The sequence below is a fragment of the Vespa mandarinia genome, chromosome 6 (assembly GCF_050613455.1).
Source record: "Vespa mandarinia isolate Hongniang chromosome 6, ASM5061345v1, whole genome shotgun sequence".
Classification (NCBI taxonomy): Eukaryota; Metazoa; Arthropoda; class Insecta; order Hymenoptera; family Vespidae; genus Vespa; species Vespa mandarinia.
The window spans coordinates 2,802,820-2,825,000 of record NC_140815.1 but is presented as its reverse complement, the minus strand read 5'-3'; the positions used below and the strand labels follow the sequence as shown (position 1 = coordinate 2,825,000).

Here is a 22,181-nt window from a genome sequence, read left to right as displayed (position 1 = left end):
GGGTTAAGGTTTTTTTGTTAATTAAGGTTTTTTTGCGTTAATATGCAAAAATCACGTACGTGAGTGTTCGAAACGTTATCATATCTCCGATAAAATTTATTGAATAAAAGATATCGGATTTATTCGAAAGAAAGAATTTAGTAAGTAATAATAATCTATGTTAAATCAAACGAAATAAAAAGATTTGATTAATTTTACAATACGAATTATCATTCGTTTTATTTTTCGTATGGGGAACAGGAAAAACTTTAGATAAAAAAAGTTTCAGAGGAGTTCAGCTTTATTTTTTGTTATATATATATATATATATTTTTTATTTTCTTTCTTTCTTCAATTTCTTCTTTTTCGTTTTCATTTTTGTCCTGTTCCCTTATTGTTTTTCTTTTTTTGTTTTTTTTCTTTTTCTTTTTATTATCATCCATCGTATTTTGCCCTTCGTAACTTTCTTTTCTTTCTTTCTTTCTTTATTTTTTTTCCCGTCTTTTTAACGAACAAAAATCAATATGGTTTTTGACGCGAGCACGATACGACTGATAATACTCTTATGTGTGACTTTATATCTACACGCTGGAGATTATAGTACCTTTATACCTTCAATATTTGCCAAAAACGTGGATAAGAATGATACAGATTCTAACAAAGGACCAATAGGTCCACCGATAAAAGGATCTAAAGAAATATTAACAATTGACTTTACGACGAAAAAGGAAACCGAGAAGGACAATGGTAAATAACGATTAAACGTTGATTATTTATTTTATTCAAGAAATTTACAATAATTTTGTAAATTATTTAAATGGAAAACAAAACGTGTCTTATCACATATTAAACGTAACTAACGACATAAATAAACATGAACTATTGATTGATTCTAAAATAAGAACAATCTCCTTGAACGCGTTATAATTTATAGATTTGTTTACAATTTTTAAATTTCCCGAAGATATTTCATTTAACGATATTTTCTTTCTTTTTTTATTTTTTTTTTTTTTTGTTTCTTTTCCTTAATAAATATAATATTTTGCAAATATGAATCGTGATTAATTCTAACGAGATATCTAACATACTTTTAAATTGCTTATTGTTTAACGATACTTTCATTGTATTAATGAAAATTTTAATTATTAACTTACTTTTAATATTAATAAAGCGTATAAATACGTTTGTACTTTCCAAAGAAAAATTTGATTTTATATTTTTCGCATTGCTGAGATTAGGCCTCACCCAGATCCAGATTACTTACTTACCTTGCACTTACTATTCAATAGCTCCCGCGTGTCTTTCGATGCACGCGGATAGTCATTTTACTGTAGAAGAAAATGTTATTCGAAAGTCAAGCATAGTGAAATGTTCCGAGACCGAATCCTAATAATCAACGTTATAAAATGTATTCATTAGGCATTAATGAGATCCAATGAACGAATAACAAAACAAGGTCGAATTTTAATGCGCTATTTGATTTTACGAAAGTAATATGAGGAATGTTTCACGTTTTCTTTTCTTTTTAATTATTTAATCTTTTAATTAATTAATCGATTAATTAAGCGATTTATATAGATATTATTCTAACAATTTCAATGAATAGCAAATTATATTTATATTTTTTTAGATATTAATAATCAATGACCCTTATATCTAAGAAAAATTATATCTAATATATATATATATATATATATATATATATATATGTATATATATGGATATTTATTTTATTCGATTATTATTGACGATCGTAAAATAATATATCGAGCTCACAAACGAAACGGCATTGTATTCAGTAGCTACGTACACGTTTTCTAAACTCGATATTCTACTTTCACTCGTACGATAGATCGATATTCCAAGGTCTATTACTAAGAACAATACAATTTTGTAAAAATGATTACAGAATAATGATCTTCGATTTTCAGGTATCACAAGACGGGCCAAGATAATGACAACAATTAAGACTGCCTGCCTGCCAAAACTCATTTGCGAATTGACGTCTTCTGTTCATCAGGATCAATTAAGCGAAATGGAACGTTCACTGTTGAATTTGATTCGGTAAAAAATTATCTGAAAAATTTCGTTCCATTAATCTTATATGTATATATATATATATATATTGTCTTCTTCTATGCAAATCAATTCGGTGAGGTGTAAGAGAGGGGGGAGGAGGTGGTAAATAAGGTAATTCCGTCGTTTTGTAATTCAACGGATTTTATTAAGTCGTTTCGATTAAGATCAAAAACGTTAAGTATAAAATTGTATAATATTACGATTTGATGTTTCACAGTTTCACCATTCTACCTCGTTGAAATCTTGCGTGTTTGTTCACGTATGTATATTTATATATATATATATATATATATATATATATATATATATATACATAGGTTGACTAAATATCGCGTGCCGTCTGGAAGATCGCTTACCGAGATGTCGTGCGAACGATATCGAGACTTAGATATACCTACCTCGCAAGAGTAAAGCCCGAGTTTAATCTCGCGCCCATAATTATTCCGTCTACTACGAGGCAAATGCAAACTCTAGACTTGTGCATTTTCATCATCGGATATTCTACTATAAAACTACTTTCACGACTTTCGATCGTTCCATTCACCGAGATAAATCACCACAGATATAATCAAAGGAAAGGATAATTTTTACTTATTCAACCATATTAATAACGTGTTACTTGAATTAGAAAAAAATAATAATAGTAAAATAATAATTCTTAAAATTAATATTCAATATAAAAAATATAACACTAAATTATCGTTTATTTCCAATCTAATTCGTAATTTAATTATGCAAGTCATTAGATTACTTAATTGATTTATACAAAATTATTTAGAAATTCAATGTATTTAAATATATATATATATTTTTTTTTTTTCTATTAACATATATTATACCATGATATATACTTACTTACATTTACTATATATACATATATAGTATACGGATATATACATATATATATCCATATGTGTATCACACACACACACACACATATGTATATCAATATACATGGAGAATTGATTCGAGTAACAAAAGCCAGGAATCGTAACATGCAACTACAATTACACGGAAACGATTTTGGAAAAACAAGTGATCCTCCTCTCGGAAAGAGCGGGAATTTGAAGCCCAACCAGAGAGAGAGAGAAAGAGAGAGAGAAAGTGAGAGAAAGAGAGAAAGCTACCAACGAAAATTGGATAGCGTGAGGGCGAATATGCGTTGGACGGTAGCGTAAACGCGTGCGTATTTCGCAGTTTTCCTTTTACGATCGTTCCAAGTGGAACTAGCGAAAGCTCATGATAAACGCAAACGCGTTTGCATATGTTCCTGGGCGCACGCATACAGACGCAAACGTACATACATATAAAGATATACTTCGCATTAGTATTCACGAATAACGAAAAAAAGAATTATTCTCGAATCGAATGATCCGACTCATTTCATTCGGCTCTCTAATTAAGACCAAATTTATAGTAATGTTCAAAAACAAAAGGATCGAAACGTTAACCAAATATGTACGCGGAAAATAATCTGAAAGAGATCAATGAATTTTCAAAAATATTAATTTCTCGATCTTTTTTAATTTTAATTCTTTTTTTCTTTTTTTTTTTTTTCTTTTTTCTCCGTTTAGTTCAACTTTCATACAACATCGAGAATTGATATAAAATTTGATAATTATTTATTATGAGAAAGAAAGGAAAAGAGGGGTAAAAAAAAAAAAAAGAAGAATTACTTCTCGACTCGAGAGATAATAATTATCATTAATAATTTTTCGGAGTAATTATTTATAAATATAATGAATTATTCCAATAACATTTGATATATTTGTTTAACATCGGTTGCTCTCTATACTTTAATTTTCTCTTAAAAAAAAAAATTTCATGTAAATAAACCAATTATGATAAAATAAAGAGCAATCGTTAAATAAATAATCGGATCTGTCTCTTTCTCTTTCTCTCTTTCTCTTTCTCTCATACATCTTCGAAAAAGAAATACGACGAGAAAGTTGCGTTCCTCTTACGTAAGAATCGCCGAAAAATAAAATGTGTTCCTTTCACGTGAGTCGTACAACTACGTCTGCCTTGTAATAACACTGACAAGCACTTTCCTTTTCTCTGATTATCTAATCCATCAACTTTCTCCAGTACTGCCAGAATAAACATACGACATGTAATTTATTTCTTTTGTATATCCGTCATTGGGCTTCCTAATTTCATGATTTAAATGAATTCTATTATAGGTAAATTTTTCTTTTTGTTGATAAAATTTCTTTAACGAAATAAATAAAGAAAAAGGGAGGAAAAAAAAAAGAATCAATGAATTTAACCGATGACGCACGATCACACGAACGTTCGTCATGTTCTGTTCTCTTTAGTTTCTTTTTTTTTTTTTTTTTTTTTTTTTTTTCTATTATTACTGATAATAGTGATCGAGGAATTAATTTCTTCCTTTTTTCCGTAGGCGATCAGATCATTTTCTTCTTCCTATCGTAATTAATAAATAATGATTGTAACGTGGAGAAAAGTAGAAAAAAATAAGGAAAGAAAAGACGAAAGAAAAAAAGATGGAGAAAGATAGTGAAAGCAATGAACTCGAAGATTTTAACGTTAACGACGGTATCTTTAAGTACTTGCGATAAAATCTATCCATTTGCAGTAGTCTAGACGTATTGTACGTCGAGATCTTTGATCTTTCATTCTGTCGATAAAAAATCATTAAATTATTTTCTCCATACATCTCGTTATAAGGTATGACTTACTATAATTAGGATAATAACGAAGATAAATAATTCAATATCCGAATATCTTTTCTTTCGAAGATTAACTTTTTTTTTTAAATGAAATATAATCAAAAAAAAAAAAAAAAAAAAAAAGAGAGAGAAAGGAAGAAAAAGACAAAAAAAGAAAAAATAAAAGAAGAAACACAAACAATGAACAAATATTTTCCAAAAATTGCACAACGATCGATTCTAAAATGAAATACGATATATTCGATTGATCGAGATCTCTGGAGATTTTCTTTCTAATGAAATAAGTCGTATGAAAAAAGAAAAATAGAAGAAGAAGAAGAAGAAGAAAGAAAAAAGGATAAAAAAAAGGGATTTTAAAATCGTCCAAATGAACGATCATTCTCCGGTTAATGCCCTGGAAGGTGCACTTTATATTTACTTTTATGCGTACGTAAAAACGGCAAGGGAATAAGAAGAAAAAGAAAAAGAAAAAGAAAAAGAAAAGGAAAGAGAGGAGAAGAAAAAGGAAAACGGAGAAAACGAAAAATAAAGAGAAAATGGACGAATAAGAATGAGAAAGGAAAGCCAACAAGGAGAGGAGGAAGAGGAGGAGGAGGAGGAAGAGGAGGAGGGGGGGCGCGCGTGGGACGGTTTGATTTTTATTGGCAAGGAATCGGGCTTCGGTTTAAATCGATCAAGATGGAGAGAAGAGAGTCGTAGCTAAAAAGCCGTTTTGCGTTTATTCCTTTATATTCATCCTCTTTCCTTTCCTTTTTCCTTTGGCCTTTCTCACCCTACGCTTATAGGGCACCATCGTAGGATTCTCATCGGCGAAGAAAGACTCGAAAAAGGACGATCGTAAAGGGCGAGGGTAGTAAGATCTTCTTCTCCTTCTCGTGAGGCCAGGAAGATCGCGTTTTCCTACGCGATCCATGCGTGACGAAACTGCCACTCTTCGTTCTTTCCTTACCATCCACAACAATCTCACACCCTACCCCTCACCCACCCCCTCCGCCCACAGCACATCATACCATGATACCACCCTAGCACGATTACTCTCGAACCCTTCATCTTTCTCTCACGCTTTTCTCTTATGCAAAACGATCTCTTTGCGAAATCGTCGCTCGATCTTTCTCACGATAAATTCCATTTCACTTTTTCTAACGTTTCCATTCCCCTTAACCGTGATTTTCGAAGGTAAAACCGTGATTTTATATCCCATCGAGAAGTGAATTTTTCAAGTTTGTTATTCCTTCTTCTTTTTTCTTTTTTTTTTTTTTCTTCTTTCCTTCGAAAGATTTCACGTTAAATTTCAACGGGTTAACAAAGAAAAGGTGAAAGTTAATGTTTAAAGAGGAATCGTAAAAGTTCGAACGGATTGATTTAATTTTCGGTAAGAATTTAAACGTTTATTTATTTATTTCATTTTTATTTACTTATCTACTTCCTTATGTTCTCCCATGCAAATAGATATAGGTATGTTCTGAGTATATATATATATATATATATATATATATATATATATACATGTATGTTTATATATACGTGTGTGTATGTATGTACGTATGTATATATATATGTGTATATATGTACGTATGTATATATACATATATATATGTACATATATAATATATTTATATAATGTACGGCAAGCTAGGAGAAAGGTTCGAGCGTTAAGTTCCCAACGTTCCTTTTTGCCGGGTGTAACCGGACTTTATAGCGCACATTTACCGCGCACGGCATCGATATCGAAAGTAAAAGGCTACTCGCCTTGTGCCTGTTCTCTTATACGTTATGGGTTCTCAACCATTTTATTATGGGCAAACCAAAATGACTACGATGGATGATTACCTTAAAAAATCCTTTTGAAATTTGTTCGATGTAATTTAAATTTTTTCATATGTCGTTATAAATAACAAAAGATATATATATATATATATATATATATATATATATATATATATGTATGTATGTACATTTATATTCCTATATATAAATTTATAATTAATCGTGTAAAAAAGATTTCAATCATTCAATAATCGATTTATCGATTTTTTCATTGTATACAAATTATAAATATCTTATTGAATACATTTAATTAAACATTTTTTTTTTTCAGGGACACAAGTTTGAATACGATCGCAGAAGTGCCCTCGAGATATCATTTCGCGGCTCACATGGGTCAATTAATTTCTGGCGTGGAAGGACAAGGCTGCCATAACTTCTATCCTACTTGTCCTCTACCAAGTATCAGTGTACTTAACATGATGAAGAAAATTAGATTGCAATGAAAAACGAACAAATCATTGTAATTTGTTAAATTGATGCTACTCGAAGAATCTTGTGTCGCTGTGAAAGTTTTTAAAATATCTGTGATATTCTTATGATGATGTTGTTGGGAGAATGTAAATGACGTAGGAACGAATGTTTTTATTTTTTTTCTTCTTCTTCTTCTTCTTCTTCTTCTTCTTCTTTTTTCTTTCTTTAATATTTCTTTATATTTCTTTTCTACCATTGTATAATATTTTTATCGTATGAAATTACGATCATTGTCATTAACTTGATCGTCGATTTTTCACGAGTTTCATTTTTGCGAAATATTCTCATAAAAAAAATTTTTATTTCATCGATCGTTATTTACTAGACAATCGTAACGAAGATCACGATAGCATCATAATTCGATAGGGATAAATAAAAATCAAATACGATCTTAGAAAATATTTTCATCTTGTAATATTCGAAAGATTTAAATTCGTATATCGATTTTAGATTTAATAAATATTCGAGTACTTATCGAGTACTTACGTGTATAATATTTAAGCAAAGCGCATAATATCAAGGAGATCTAGCCAAAGACGAGATCGATTTAATAGATCTTCTCTTTCGCTTTACAAGTTCATTCATCCCTTTTACAACCACGTCTCTTTCATAAGTTCAGTCATCCCTATTAGTCCTACTCCAACAATTATTGCGATCATACTTGAAAGATAATTCGCTGTATCGCTTTATCCCGCTTTCAACGTCATTATAATCGGCCATTTAATCTGCCTTACGATACAATCGCGCGAGATAACAAGAGAGATCATTCGAGATATAGTAATTATTTCCTCCGTGACTCTTCTTGAGTCAACAATCAAAATGCTTTGTCCTTCAAAATTGAATAATGAATAGAACGATGAACATTTTCTTCGAAGATCAATCAAAAATCATATTTATACGAAATATTATTATATTTACGATGGTTAATCGAAAATATCGAAATATATAAACTTTATACTGATATATTAAACGTTAATAAAATATATTTTATATTGGAATATTATTAAATGAAAGAAGAAAATAAATTTTATTATTAAAATGAATAAAAAAAGACAAATAAATAAATAAATAAATAAATAAATAAATACAAATAGAAAAATAATTATAGTAATTATTAATATCGAATAATTAATAATATTATAAAAATATAAAAATGATTAATTAAATGAATAAAAAAAAAAATAAAATAAAATAAAATAACATTGAAGAAATCATTGTCATTAATAAATATTACACTTGTCAGATATTTCGCAAGTTTCAAATGAGTAATGTAATAAAAGCTTTTCGTTTAACGTTTATCATTATTTTTCTTCAATTATACCTTCACGTGTTTAGTTTGACTTCGAAAGAGAAAAAGAGAGAGAGAGAGAGAGAGAGAGAGAGAGAGAGAGAACGAGATAATTTATACGAAATCATAGGCAAAATGTTCGAAAACGTTCGGACACACGTTATTGGTAGTTCTAGTAAAAATAGTCGATAAGTGTTATCAAAAATTATTAGAATAATTGTCGGCGCCTTTATCATATTAAAATGAGCTTTACGATCGTAAACGTTTTCTGGTAAGATCGTGCCAAAAATTTCTCTCTCTCTCTCTCTGTTTCTTTTGGTTTAGCAGTTTATTTCGACGATATGTTTCGTTCGAGTAAAACCATCCCTAAATCACCCTTTCAAACCTTCCATTTTTGTTATTTCTTCTTCTTTCTCTTCTCTTTTCCTCTTCCTTCTCTTCTTCGCCTTTTTCCCCTTCTTCTTTTTCTTTTCCACTTCGTCTTTTCTTCTTTGTCTTTTTCTTTTTCTTTCAAAGGCAATCCCATCGAGATTCTCGCAAAAATTATCGCAGGATATTCGGTTTATCAGAATCTCCACCTTCATTCTTCCTTCTCCTTTCGTGCCAACTTTCTACTGGTTTACGCCTTCTCTCTCTCTCTCTCTCTCTCTCTCTCGCTCTCTCTCTCTCTCTCGCTCTCGCTCTCTTTCAATGTTCGCTCTACAGTCTAGTGCACGATAGTCTTCCCGGTTGCACTCGCTCTCTCGCCTAACTGCCATTTCCTCGTTCCATGCTCGTTTCCAAGCTCCACTTTCCACCCATCTCATTCTCCTTTCGCCACCCTCTTCTACGATCCTCTTCCTATCGAGGAAACTACGTTCGCCCCATTAACGATCACGATCGTCGAGATTTTCAAACTGCTCCCGACTTCTTGCGAAAGTTTGATGGACGCCAAAACGCATGATCATCGTAATCGAGACGCCTTCTCGAAAGACTCGTCTTTTCTCTCTCTCTCTCTCTCTCTCTCTCTCTCATCTCTTTCTCTCTCTCTCTCTCTCTCTCTCACACTCCCTTCATTTCTTTCTGATTTTTCTTCCACTCGATATAGTAATTAATGATTCGATAGAATTACTTCGTGAAGGAAATAAAATGTCTATCGTGAAAATGTCGGTTAACATGATTTTCTTTCGATCAGTCCGGTCCCCGTTTCTTTACTTTCTCTTAACAGATATAATATTATTCTACGCACTTTCGAGAATACTTCATACCTCGTGTACGAGCCGCACTTTAATTTATTTGATTATAGAACACGCTACGCTTTAAAATGAATACAACTGATTTGTATTCGAGTCGATACGAAGTCCAAAGAAAAGAGAAAGAAAAAGAAAAAGAAAAAAAAGAAAGAAAAAAAAATAGAATTAAAAACAATGTTGGTCAATCAACGTATTACGTTCGAAGCGTAATCCCATTTGAGAAATCGATTTTTTATTCAACTTTGTTTCGTCCTCATTGTTATCGTTGTTACGCGATCAAAACTATTTTACGAGTCAACGATATGCAATCTTTTTATAAGTAAACTTGAATATTCATTTTTGAATCGTTATTGCGCATTTAAGTGAAACCTTTACAAAGTTCTTTGTTAATTGAAATACGTATATAATTGTGAAACGTACAAATTGCATACAAAAGAGAATATAAATATTGTTTTATACTATGGACAATTTTTATCAATGATCGTCAATATTAACGTAATACATGTCATTTATAATTCTTCAAATATTTGCTTATTTCTACATGTTTACAATTGCGATAATGATTTTTATAAATCAAATGAATACTCACGTACGTTCATTTTTTTTTTTCTTCTTCTTTGTTTTTTTCTATCAGTCACATTCGATCTGTACAATAAAATCTAATAAATATTAATAATAATAATAATATTAAAATATATGAATATTATATATTTATGAATATTAAATATATGAATATTATATATTATATATAAAATATATGAATATATAATAATATGAAATTATATAAGTACAATAGAATCTCATTGAACTAATCGATAGACGTATGAGATGTTTAGATATTTTATCGGATAAATAATTATCGGATAAAAGAATAATTACTTTTCTTTATATATTTACTACATATATATATATATATATATATATATATATATATATATACGCACATCACGTAACAATACGTTCTTAACCTGCTAAACTAAATTTTTACCGATTTCTACAATAAATTGTATTTTCTATCGGACACTGAAATAACGGTGATTCCTTCGTTATAATTCAGTTTCTACTTTATATATTCACTGAGCTACATTACAAGTTTCATTCGTTTGATCATTATATAAAAAATTTTCCGATGACCTTATACATTGGAATATGACCATATACAATTAATATACCATTCACGTATCATAATAAAACAGAAGAAGAAAAAGGAGAAAAAAGAATAGAAAATAAAAGAGTAGAGAAAAAAAAAATTAAGAAAGAAAAAAAAACAAAAAAGAAAAAGAGAAAAGGAGAACGAATATTCAATGACGCGAATGTAAATCTATCTGCTTATGAAACATTACAATCACATAAGATTGTCGCTGTGTCCGCACATTTCAAAGTCGAGTGGAGTAGTAAAGGTGGAATAGGTAGGGGCGAATTACTTTCTCCAGGTCGGAGGTAGGAACGTATCGTGTGGTTCTCTCCAACATTGACTTCATGAACATTCAAACGAACGTCAGCTTTTTACCAAGTCAAGTGGACGTCTTATTTATTAATCATTTCGTTCTTTTTTTTTTCTTTTTTCTATTTTGTTTTTCTTTTCTTTTCGTTTCCTCTTCCGAAAAGAAAAAAAAAAAAGAAAAACTTTTGAGGAAGCTACATCGGATTACATTAAAAACTCGATCGCCACTATCGTATTTCATACAATGAATAATACATCAATTATAATCATTATCTGTCAAAGTTGATTTATCATCGAACTATAAGACATCATCGAAAGTGTTGAAATTTTAAGTGTTCGGTGAAAGAAAAAAGAAAAATAAATAAATAAATGAGTTATAGTGCTTATACTATATAGATTATATTATTTTATTATTTAATTTTTGATTAGATAAAATCGACGAAATGCTATTGACAAAAATATTATTTGTCTACGTTGGATTTTACATCGTTTTATTGTCAATGGTCGATTCAATGCCGCAACAAGATGAACCGTTATTAGACGTTCCAGTACAACTCTTTGGTTTTCCCATTATCATTGCCGCCGTTAGGGTCTCGAATTTTATTAAAAAGTTGGCTTATTCATTGAATCCAGGTAAGAGATTTTTTTTTCAAGATTGTGTAAGTAACTAACTGTGACGCATCTAATTTGAGGGATTCGTTCTTCTTAACATTTTCTTGAATAAGAAAAGGAACTGTAATAATGTCTCTCTTACGGTTCGTTAAATTGAAGCGCTAAATAAGAACAGTTACTTCATAAAATACGTATAATCGACTCGCGTCAATCTTTCGTTGGCGTTCTAATTAACACGAAATTTTCGAGAAAGCGAAAGTTAATTAGATATATATATATATATATATATATATATATATATATATATATATATCGCGTAATAATATAATTTATTTCTAATCTAAATAATATTTTTCATTCGATACGATTCAATTTGATTTTATACAGGATCACTTTGTTCTTTTATGTTTGACACAGAGACATATGCAAACAGAACTAAACGAATGGCACGTTTGATACACGACGAGGAAATATTGAACGTTGGACAAATCGAGAAGAAACTCGTTGAAAAACTCGGTAATGATGTATGCATTTACGAAAGAATATGCGCGAAATATGCTACGAAAACGTTGCAAAGAAGAAGCAGAGAACGTGTCCTAGATTGGGATGTCATATTCAGGTATGATTAATATAGTATGAGTGATGATCTTTAGTAATTACAAGTTTATCATTTTCAAGAGTTATGTATAACACGAAGATCAGTTTTCTATCATTTTTCCTGTAGGCTGATAAAAGCTCTAATTATCTTTAATACGTGTAACTAATCGATCTGTCGAGAAAAACTTGATTCGATGTTCGACTTACAATGTCCGTTCTGGATTACGAAATTAAAAAATAAACAAAGAAACATTATGCATATTTATTTATGCATATTTATTATGTCCTCATTATGTCGAATGGATGTCATAAATTTATATAATAAATAAAAGGAAAAATGAAATAATAATGTAAAAAAATTATAAATAAATGTGAACTAAATCGAATACAAGGTAGCTTCGTGGTTTTGTATCAACCATCGAAGATATATTTTCTCTGTTCTTACACTTAAATCGAATAGTCTTACATTCATCGACGTAATAGAAATCCATGAAACTCAAGAACTTACGTGTTTCAAAGACTCTCCTCCTTTCGATCTTACGTTATTCAGTTGTAAGTAACGCCAGAAGCAGATAGCCTTTAATGGCAACTCCACAAGAGCCCTAATGCATCCTGATAACTCTCTTCCTACCATTGGCGTCGAGTTAACTATCGACGAACATCTATACTCCTTTCGATGATTAAATCAATATTTTTCTATTGAATTCATTCTCACGTATCTTTCGATGATCTTTCAATGAAATACCAAATATATTAGCATTATTTCGATTTCGGAAAACGTATAATATATTATCCGATATATATCGTTGTAATATATCATTAAATTTCATTCGTCCTGTTTCTGAATTTCGATATGTTGCAACGAAGAGAGAGAGAAAGAAAAAAAAAAGAAAAAAATAAAAAGCAATTATCTTGTAAAACTAATTTATCTCAAATTTACATGAACACGTGTCAAAAGGATGAAATTTTTAAGTTTTTACGCCATTGTGCTTTCAATCACGTAGACACAACCGTAGGCACCTACGGGTTTTCCATCTAACGCTTTTACGATTACTTGACTTTGTTGTATATATATACATATATATATATATACAACACGTATATATACATATTATATACGTGTATGTGTGTGTATATATATATACATATAAACGTACGTATAATACATAGATTTTCTCGAAGAGCTGTCACGTTATCTACTATTCGAAAATGCCTCGAAGCTGAAAATATGTAGCACGCGTCATTGTCGTCGTCTTAGTACACGCTCGAAACATCCTATAATCTGTCCTGTCACCTGCGAATGCTTCCTCGCACGCACTCACGAAGATGAAGTAGACAAAGAAAGAAATAGAGAGAAATAGAGAGAGAGAGAGAGAGAGAGAGAGAGAGAGAGAGAGAGAAAGAGAGAGAGAGAGAGAAAAGAGATAAATCGGAGATTGGTACTGGCAGGAACTGGCGTCTAGACGGACTTAACGGTCCATGGACGAAGGATCTAACATTCACCTTCTCCTTTCTTCCTTTTTGCGTCTTCTCCAGAGATCCTCGAAAGAAGGGATTTTGTCCTTTGAGATTATCTCGAATCGGTGCATCCTTCCTTCAACAAAAAAAAAAACGATCCTCTTTAAAAATATATATATATATATATATATGTGTGTGTGTGTGTATGTTAAAAAAAGTAATCAGAAGTCATTAGAAATAATAATAAAATTATATCGAACGGCAAATAATAATTTATCGAAAAATCTAATGGATTTATCTTGAAAGATCGATACGTATGTACATACATACGTACCTCTAAGGTTACGATTTTTATTTTTATTTTTATTTTTTTTTTTTTTTTTTTTTTTTTTTATTATAAAAATAAATTTAAACGTACGCACGAAAGAGATTTAGATTTACGAGAGATCTTACGAGTACTTTCCCATTTCTTCCTTTTTTTCTTGTTCTTTTTTTCTTTTTTCCTTTTTCAATAAATCTATTATCAATAATAATCTTGATTTTTATAATAAAATATAAGAGAAACGCGTGAAAAGGTATTGGAATAATGTTCGTTTAATATAAAATTGTTCTATTGTCTTTGCTTTTCTACTTTCAGAGAATATAAATCGTCGCCAAATCCGATGAAAGAGAATTATCTTTTGAGCGTCTTTCTTGGAGATGTTATTGGCAGTCCAAGGCTTTGCTATCAACTGGCAAAGAGAGGAAGAGCCTGCGACGATTATACTCCGTCGGATTAATTAAAAAGGACGTTACGAGAATGAAAGAAGGTCGTGTGGTTTCTTCGAGTGATTGTAAATATTTTGATGCCATGAACGTTACGCTGATCACCGACCGGTTCTTCCTCGTATGAAAATATTCTTTTTTTTTCTTTTCCTTTCTTTAGTTTTTTTTCTTTTTTTGTTTCGTTGATATCGAAATAGAAGCGCAAAAATATATCTATATATGTATATATATATATATATATATATTTGTTTGTTATATTTTTCTCATGTTATTTCTCTCATGTAAAAATCTATAATGCAATATGGATTACCATTTTAATATTATTATAATAAAAGTGTTTATGTTTTACGAAAATGTTTTCATTTGTTTTTGGTATATTTTGTTTAGAAAAAATGTCAAATTTTTCTTTCTCAATCATTTCATTCTTCGATCATCCTTATAATCTTCTATTAACATTTAAACGCATTTTTTCCGGTATTGATTTAGACGTACATATATAGGTATGCGAGAATATAGATGTATGTAGACCTACAAACGGAGTGAGAGTAGTACATTAAACGAGGTTTCTTCCTACACATTACGTTGCTATATACATACGAACGAACGATCGTGAAATCTCTACGACGAAGAACAGTTTCGAAGAAAGCGTCAGTTCGTGCGGAACAAAATATACTGAACGATTCTCTAGTCTCCTAGAGTATTTATTTATTTTTGTTTTTTTTTTTTTTCCTTATATTTCGATATCAAAGTATTATTTCGAGATTTTGTTTATTTTTACTTTTTCTTATCTTTTTTTCTTTTGTTCTTTTTCTTTCTCATTCAACGTCGTACAATTTCAATATTCATTCAATAATATTACAATGTTATTCTTGTGATCGTTCGAGTACAAATATGTTTGCAAAATTTGGTCTTATTTTCTCTTGTGCGATCGTCTACGTTCAAACTAGATCTAGAAACGATTTGTCGAGTGAAGGAACGTTTGATAATTCGTGTGACTTCGATGATACTCAAAAATATTACGATTCGAAGGATTTATTACGGTAAGTCTAATATCAATAGAAATATAATTAGTAATATATAATTTTATATTATTTATGAATCTATATTGATTTTCACAGATGCATGAATTTCTTAGCCACGTATTTGAAAACACGTGAGATCGATAGATCGACCAAGAATGAATATAATAGTCGATTACATTCCGGACAAGATTCTCCATGGACCGATTTGATCGTATCCTTGTTTAACGGCATATCGAAACCGGTACTTACGTAAAATCAAATTATCTTTTCAACCCACGAACCATTTTTATCGACTTTCACATTTGATGACCATATTAAAAGCACATCTTGTTGATATCAAGGGGAAAAAAAAGAAAAGGAAAAAAAATATATATATATATAAAATTTATATCTATTCCATTATTATAAATTATTTTCTAATAAATCATTTTCCGACATTATAATGATGACGATACTTTGAATTTACAGGGTTATCAGATTCCACAATTTTCAGATACAGTATCCAGTCAGTATCAATCAAGTCAATATCCAACTACAGTAGGTGGACTTTTTGGCACCTCGGGGATTCTTAATATAAATCTTTTCGAGGCTCTTCATTCGATATCTCGTTACGATGATCTGAAGTGCGTTCCCAGAATACTTTGCGAAATGGCGAGTGGTGTTACGCCAGGTGAATTGATATACCGACGAGACACGAATATGTTTAGCGGTAACAACATATTATTGAGGTTCGTACAAAATATATTACGATATATGTGTATATATATATATATATATATATATATATATATAATAATTAATCTATTTACCTTTATCTTAGGTTATTAACAAATTTAAATTTTGCCGAGTCATCTCCAATTTTGAGTTTTGGAAAGGCCGCTCTTTTAGGATATACAAGTAAAAAAAATCCTAGAAATTGCTATCAAGAATATCCACAATGTCCTAGTAATCCTGATCAGCTGATTCATTATCTTAACAATCACAACGGTGGATTCTTTCGATTCTTCAATAAATTTAATCACGGAAATAATCCTTATGCGAGACCTTATATCGTTCAAAGTGAGTATTGGATTTATTTGTTAATAATATTCATAAGATTTGATAATAATCAAATATTATGGAAAATAATCGAGTACTTGTTTTGTAATAATTTTTTTTTTTTTTTTTTCATTAGACAAACAGAATAAACCGTCTTCGATAAAATTTGATTTCAAAATCGATTCCGATCGGACTGGAACGGGTGAACTCAAGTTCGATTCCATCACTGAGAATGACACTCGACATTATGAGCCTCGAATAAAAAATCAACTAAATCGCATTATATTTCCAGATGACGAAAGATCAACGATATTCGTTGACATTTCGAATAGATTGCCTAAGACATTGTTAAATTTGGATGACAGCGATACCGACGACGATAATGACTTACATAACGGCTCGAATTTTTTTCCTCAGGTAATCAAAATGAAAAAAAAAAAAGAAAGAAAGAAAGAAACAAGTAATTAGACATATTATAAATACAAATAAATATCATTCGATGAAATCGTTAAAGTACTCTTATATTTTTAGCAAACGAGAGAAGAAAAATACGAGGAATCTAATCTACTTTATTCTTCGTCTCAACCATTCTCAGAATCATCGTTCAAAACCTTCGTATTCCCGGACGATTGAAGAAAAAAGGTTTTTCCTGTGATTTCACTTCGATGACCATCTTTAGTAATCTAGAACGATAAAGAATCTTTTAAGAAAAAAATTGATAAAATTATCTCAATTAATAAGATAGATTAATTGTTCTTTTTTTATCTTTTTTATTTTTTTTTTTTTTATTTTTTACAATGACATTAGAATCCCCTCTAATCTTTAGTTTTATTAAAATAACAAGAAAAAAGAAAAAAAAAGCATTGAATGTTTGATAAGTTTCACATTAACGTTATTTACTGCTATTTTTGCAATCAATCGTTTCATCTCCTTGTAATAAATCAATTTCAATCTTTTCATGGTATCTGAAAGAAGAGAAATTTATTTTCTCAATTTGAAATTTATTAACAATACTACGTTATTATTTATTACATTATATATACATATGTATACATGTTATTTAATGTATGTATTAGAAAGATAAAAAAAAGTAAATAAAACAAAGAAAACAAAAAGATGCTAATGTTAATAAATTATTATAATATAAAAGTCAAATATACTTATAAAAATTGTATTTGATTTTTATTAATTGTATTTTAAATATTACGAGAGAAAGAGAGAGAGAGAGAGAGAGAGAGAGAGAGAGACAGACGATGGTTCTCACAATCGCCTGAAATTCGGCAGCCCGAATTACTCGACGACCATACGTTTTGAAGTAATCACGGGGAATCTCATTAACGTTAGAGTTTCGATACATTAAAGTTGATTCTTCGTATCTTAAAATGTCTACATTTTCACGATGTAGACGCGAATAAATGTATCGATCGAACGTAGATAACTTTCAGGGAACAATAAAAGCGCAAGATAAGAGAAGAGCAAAAAGTCACGGGTGATCGACACGTGCTAGATTAGCGTCACGAAACGATGGAAAATCACACGAAGGATAAATAAACTTTCGTTAGATTCAGGAACAATCTCGAAGCAACTAGAAAGTTCGATTGATTTTATTCAACACTTTATCGCACTTATCGATCACATCTAACGAACTATCAATCAATTATCAAGATCAATGTTTAATAATTATTTCGTTGTACCATTAATTTTATCAGAAGGAGAGAAAAAAAAAAAGGGAAATAATAATAAATGTAACGCTTTTCTTATTTTTAAATTAAAAAATTATAACGTATAGTAATAATAAGAATTAATTAATTGATCGTTTCAAATGGTTATAACGATTGTTTACCCGAAAAAAAAAAATTAGAATCGATTAGAAGGAGAGTAAGTAAAAGACAATGACGTTCTATTGGCTAGGGTGTCACGAAGCGTGTAACGAATCCTTATACACGGTTCCTCGCTAACATAGAATATCACGCGGCATTGGATGTATCAGAAGGGTAATTGTCTTCCGCTGTCAGTTGCACCCTACTTGGCCCTGTCCAGGGCACACGCCCCTTCGGGCAACGATTCCGTCGTGACCTCGTCCAGGCCGATCTACGCCACTCACCCCCTAGTTCCTACTCACCGTCGACACCCTCAATCGAATTAAACGGCAGAAAGGATAAAATAATTAGATCGGTTCCTCCTGGCCTATTTCTATTCGTTACATTGAATCGATTAGTCGATTATAAAAAAAAATAAACAAAAGGAAAAGCGTTATTTTCTACGAAATATTACATGTATTTCAATTAACCATCGGAAATTTTTCATTCGATAGATATAATTGATTTGACAATCGAAGATCAAGTCTAGATAAAAATCAAGATTACTTTTAAACCGTTGTGATATTAACGAACATGAAAGAAGAAACAAAAAAAAAAAAAAAAAAAAAAAGAAAATTTCTTTCACAGAGAAGAAATGTTATCTAAAAAACTTTTTTTTTCTTTTTTTTTTTTATAATTATTCAAGAACATTTAGATTCGAAGAAATAATTAATTGGCCTTGATAACAAGATATCAAAGAACTCGTAACTGAAGATAGACGAAACATAAAATAACAGGTTGCTCAGAGAGTAAGATAGAGAAAGATAGATAAGCAGAAAGAGAGAGAGAGAGGAGGGATAAAGATAGAGGTAGAGATAGAAATGAAGAGAGAGAAAGAGAGAGAGAGAGAGAGAGAGAGAGAGGAGATAGTCGAGTAATCTCGGTCTATTAGCGAGGTATTATTTTCCGTGGTAGACATCAAAGAGGATTTCCCCCGGGCTCATTGTATCGTCACGATAATTCCTCGTTATTAGGAGCACCGTCGAGCGCGTTGGTCTCATGTCGGCTTACCACACCCCAAGTGCCGAAACAAATCCTCCCGAATTGGAGGATCCGATGCAAAGAAGATTCGCTTGTTTTCTTCTCTCTCTCTTTCTCCCACCCTCCTTTCTTTTTTCTCTTTTTTTTCGTAAGAAAAGGAAGATACCAATATATATATATATATATATATATATATATATATATATATATATATGCTGGATAGTGGCAGATAGCTAAGGGATCGCTAATCCCCGTGAAAAATGCGACGCAGGTGAATGAATTCTTCCTGTGGTGAAGAGAGAAAGAAATATAGTGGGGTCGCCAGGTGGTTAGAACTCGTATAATCGAGTTTAGGAGCCACGGGATCCGTTTTAATTTCGAACACCCTTCGATAGAATGACGGATGATCGTGTTTGTTGGGTGACGATGGATGGACAGGTACCTATGTGAATCGTGGTTGGTCGATAATGAAAATCCTTTTCCCTCTCTCTCTCTCTCTCTCTCTCTCTCTCTCTTTCGCTCCCTCGTTCTTTCTCATTCTGTCTTTTTTTCTTTACTTTCTTCCCTTTCTTTTTTATTTTCCCCCCTTTTCTTCGAAGCAACGACATTGACGATGCTGACGTTGGTAAAAGATAAAAAGAAAGATCTCTCTGGTCGTTGTGGAAAGTGTTGTACTGCTGATACAAGGCCGACGGCGAGAGAGTTATACGATACAAAGCGATGAAAGTAAGAAAAAAAAAGGGAAGATGGATATGGGAATGCCTACTTTGATCTTGATTTCAAACTCACGGCTTGTCGCTTCGTACCACGATTATTTTCGCCTTTGCATTTCAATTTTTCAAAGATAAAAAATATTATCGAAACAAGCTCATCAATCTTCTGTATCCATACTAGTATATCATAGTTTCATAGGTACTTATATGTACTATAGTCCTATAGTACGTATATATGTATATATGTATCGGTAATTTAAGATATCCAGAAGAAAGTCCTTCTTAGGGTGTCTTTAGCAATTTCAAGAAAGTATCCTAGATAAAGGATCGGGATAGGTGGGTCGAGGAGTGGAAAGGTGGCGGAGGGGGGTGGTTGGGTTTGAAGTGGAAAATAGAAATGGAAAGAAAGATGGGCTACGATCCAAGGAAATACTTCGTTCATCGTGAAATACTACCTCAGGCCTTATTTAGCGATATATTTTCTCCGTGAATGCACGACAATGGCTCAATTTCTTGCTATTGAGATATACATATATATATATATATATATATATATATATATATATGTATATATATATATGTCTCTATGTACATATATGTACACCAAGAGGAATGCCCTTTTCTTCCTAGTGGACTTTTCAATTGGAAGCATCGAATCTTTGTCGTGCGAGTGGGAACACCCAATTCGGCCGGACAAAAGAGATCTGACTGGCTCTGTTGAAAACTACCTCTCTCCCTCACATCCTCCTTCCCCCTCCCATTTTCACTCTCTCTCTCTCTCTCTTTCTCTCTCTCTCTCTTTATATATATATATGTGTGTATATATCTATCCTTCTTTTTAGACGTCCACGAGTGTTCGATCGACGAAATAATTCGGTGAGAATGAAAATTCATGTCCTTAGAACGTCCGAACGGATATTTCGAATCACTATAGGGTCCATGATCTAACTCGGTGGTCGTCGAGGATAAGTTGGTTTGAGGATAAGTGGATATATCTTCTTTTATACTAAAAAAGAAAGAGAGAAAGTCTCCATTTCGTTGGCATAAAAGAGAAAGAGAAAGAGAGAGAGAGAGAGAGAGAGAGAGAGAGAGAGAGAGAGAGAAATATCTTCCCTTTACCCTTCTCTCTTCTTCTTTTTTTTTTTTTATTTCGTAAAAGAGGATCGAGAGATGGACTCCGCCTTATTCACCAAGCTCGGTTTTCAAATCGTTTCATAAATAAAGCATCGAGCCTCTGGTCCAACGTCAGTCAGCCACGTTGATTGCGGCATTGAGGACACGTGCCGAGGATCAATCGACGGACGCGTGTCAGTATTTTCGTATCATCGCCTAAGGGTTCCTCCTCCTTCTCCTCCTCCTCCTCCTCCTTCTCCTCCTTCTCCTTCTCCTTCTCCTTCTCCTCTTTCTCTTTCTCTTTCTCATCGTCTCCTCCTCCTCTTGTTCATTCTTTTCTCCTCTTCCACTTTACTCTTCCTTCGTGAATACACGCAGAAAGCCAAACGCCGTGTAACTAGGATCGCTTTTTTTCAAACGATCACAGCCGACGCCCTTTAATGCCCATCGGATTAGGGATACGACCGGTCCTTTAACCAACCTTCAGGATTTTCCTCGAGATTGTCGTGAATAAAAAGCGGGGTCTATCGTCCTCGATCACTAAGGATTTACGAATTTTAATTAAAAATTTCACGGTATTATTATCGTTGAAAAATTCGATTAAAAATATCTGCTTTTCAATATCGTATTCGGAGGATCCATTCAATTTTATAATTAATTATTCCATATACATTTATACACATATATATATATATATGTATATATATATATGTGTATAAATATATATACATATATACATACACAATATGTATGTATAACAGGTGGTCGTAAAATGTTCAATGATTCAAAGTCGTAAAGAATTAATCGTTCTAGTTGCACTGATCGATTGAAAAATACCTTTACCTACGCGGAATAAAAGCGTACGTATGCGATATTTACTCTCGTAAAAAAAAAAAAAAAAAAAAAAGGAAAAAAAAGGAAAAAAAAAGAAAGAAAAAAGAAAGAACAAAAAAAAAGGAAAAAGATAAAAACAAAAAAAATGAAATAGCATCGACAAATTTTATTCTCGA

General features: G+C 31.4%; 3 protein-coding genes across 13 annotated transcripts in view; all 3 read left to right on the top strand.

The window, feature by feature from the left end:
* geko (olfaction protein geko) overlaps positions 1-8,095 on the top strand; it is a 9,550-nt gene extending 1,455 nt beyond the window's left edge. For all 5 annotated transcript variants that reach the window (XM_085657701.1, XM_085657702.1, XM_085657700.1 and 2 more), the window contains 3 exons: positions 1-726; positions 1,911-2,043; positions 6,850-8,095. The exon at positions 1-726 is cut by the window's left edge and continues 506 nt beyond it. In XM_085657701.1, coding sequence (XP_085513827.1) covers positions 504-726; positions 1,911-2,043; positions 6,850-7,021 — 528 coding nt within the window. In that variant the 5' untranslated portion in view covers positions 1-503 and the 3' untranslated portion in view covers positions 7,022-8,095. The remainder of the gene's footprint in view (positions 727-1,910; positions 2,044-6,849) is intronic.
* A 2,763-nt stretch (positions 8,096-10,858) lies between these two features.
* LOC118441043 (uncharacterized) lies at positions 10,859-14,644 on the top strand. Of its 6 annotated transcripts, none has more exons than XM_035864940.2 (4): positions 10,859-10,978; positions 11,443-11,646; positions 12,043-12,244; positions 14,318-14,644. In XM_035864940.2, the coding sequence occupies exons 2-4, from the start codon at positions 11,457-11,459 to the stop codon at positions 14,457-14,459; spliced, it is 534 nt and encodes a 177-aa protein (XP_035720833.2). In that variant the 5' UTR covers positions 10,859-10,978; positions 11,443-11,456; the 3' UTR covers positions 14,460-14,644. The 6 variants fall into 6 exon arrangements, with proteins under 6 accessions (XP_035720833.2, XP_035720834.2, XP_035720832.2 ...); XM_035864941.2 differs by having other exon boundaries at positions 10,956-11,009; XM_035864939.2 differs by having other exon boundaries at positions 10,961-11,087.
* Positions 14,645-14,792: 148 nt separating this feature from the next.
* On the top strand, positions 14,793-17,463 carry LOC118441039 (uncharacterized). Of its 2 annotated transcripts, none has more exons than XM_085657684.1 (6): positions 14,793-15,485; positions 15,564-15,708; positions 15,936-16,195; positions 16,288-16,526; positions 16,798-16,922; positions 17,037-17,463. In XM_085657684.1, exons 1-6 carry the CDS (start codon positions 15,337-15,339, stop codon positions 17,136-17,138), a joined length of 1,020 nt encoding a protein of 339 aa, XP_085513810.1. In that variant the 5' UTR covers positions 14,793-15,336; the 3' UTR covers positions 17,139-17,463. The 2 variants fall into 2 exon arrangements, with proteins under 2 accessions (XP_085513810.1, XP_035720819.2); XM_035864926.2 differs by having other exon boundaries at positions 16,642-16,922; positions 17,037-17,453.
* The last annotated feature ends 4,718 nt before the right edge of the window (positions 17,464-22,181 follow it).

Coding starts and splice junctions, on each gene's coding strand:
- LOC118441043 (XM_035864938.2), top strand. CDS start 11,049: ATGAACATTCAAACGAACGTCAGCTTTTTACCAA. Junction 11,083..11,442: donor GAACGTCAGCTTTTTACCAA/GTCAAGTGGACG, acceptor ATTTTTGATTAG/ATAAAATCGACGAAATGCTA. Junction 11,647..12,042: donor GGCTTATTCATTGAATCCAG/GTAAGAGATTTT, acceptor TGTTTGACACAG/AGACATATGCAAACAGAACT.
- LOC118441039 (XM_035864926.2), top strand. CDS start 15,337: ATGTTTGCAAAATTTGGTCTTATTTTCTCTTGTGCGATCGTCTACGTT. Junction 15,709..15,935: donor TTAACGGCATATCGAAACCG/GTACTTACGTAA, acceptor TTGAATTTACAG/GGTTATCAGATTCCACAATT. Junction 16,527..16,641: donor GAGACCTTATATCGTTCAAA/GTGAGTATTGGA, acceptor TTTTTTCATTAG/ACAAACAGAATAAACCGTCT.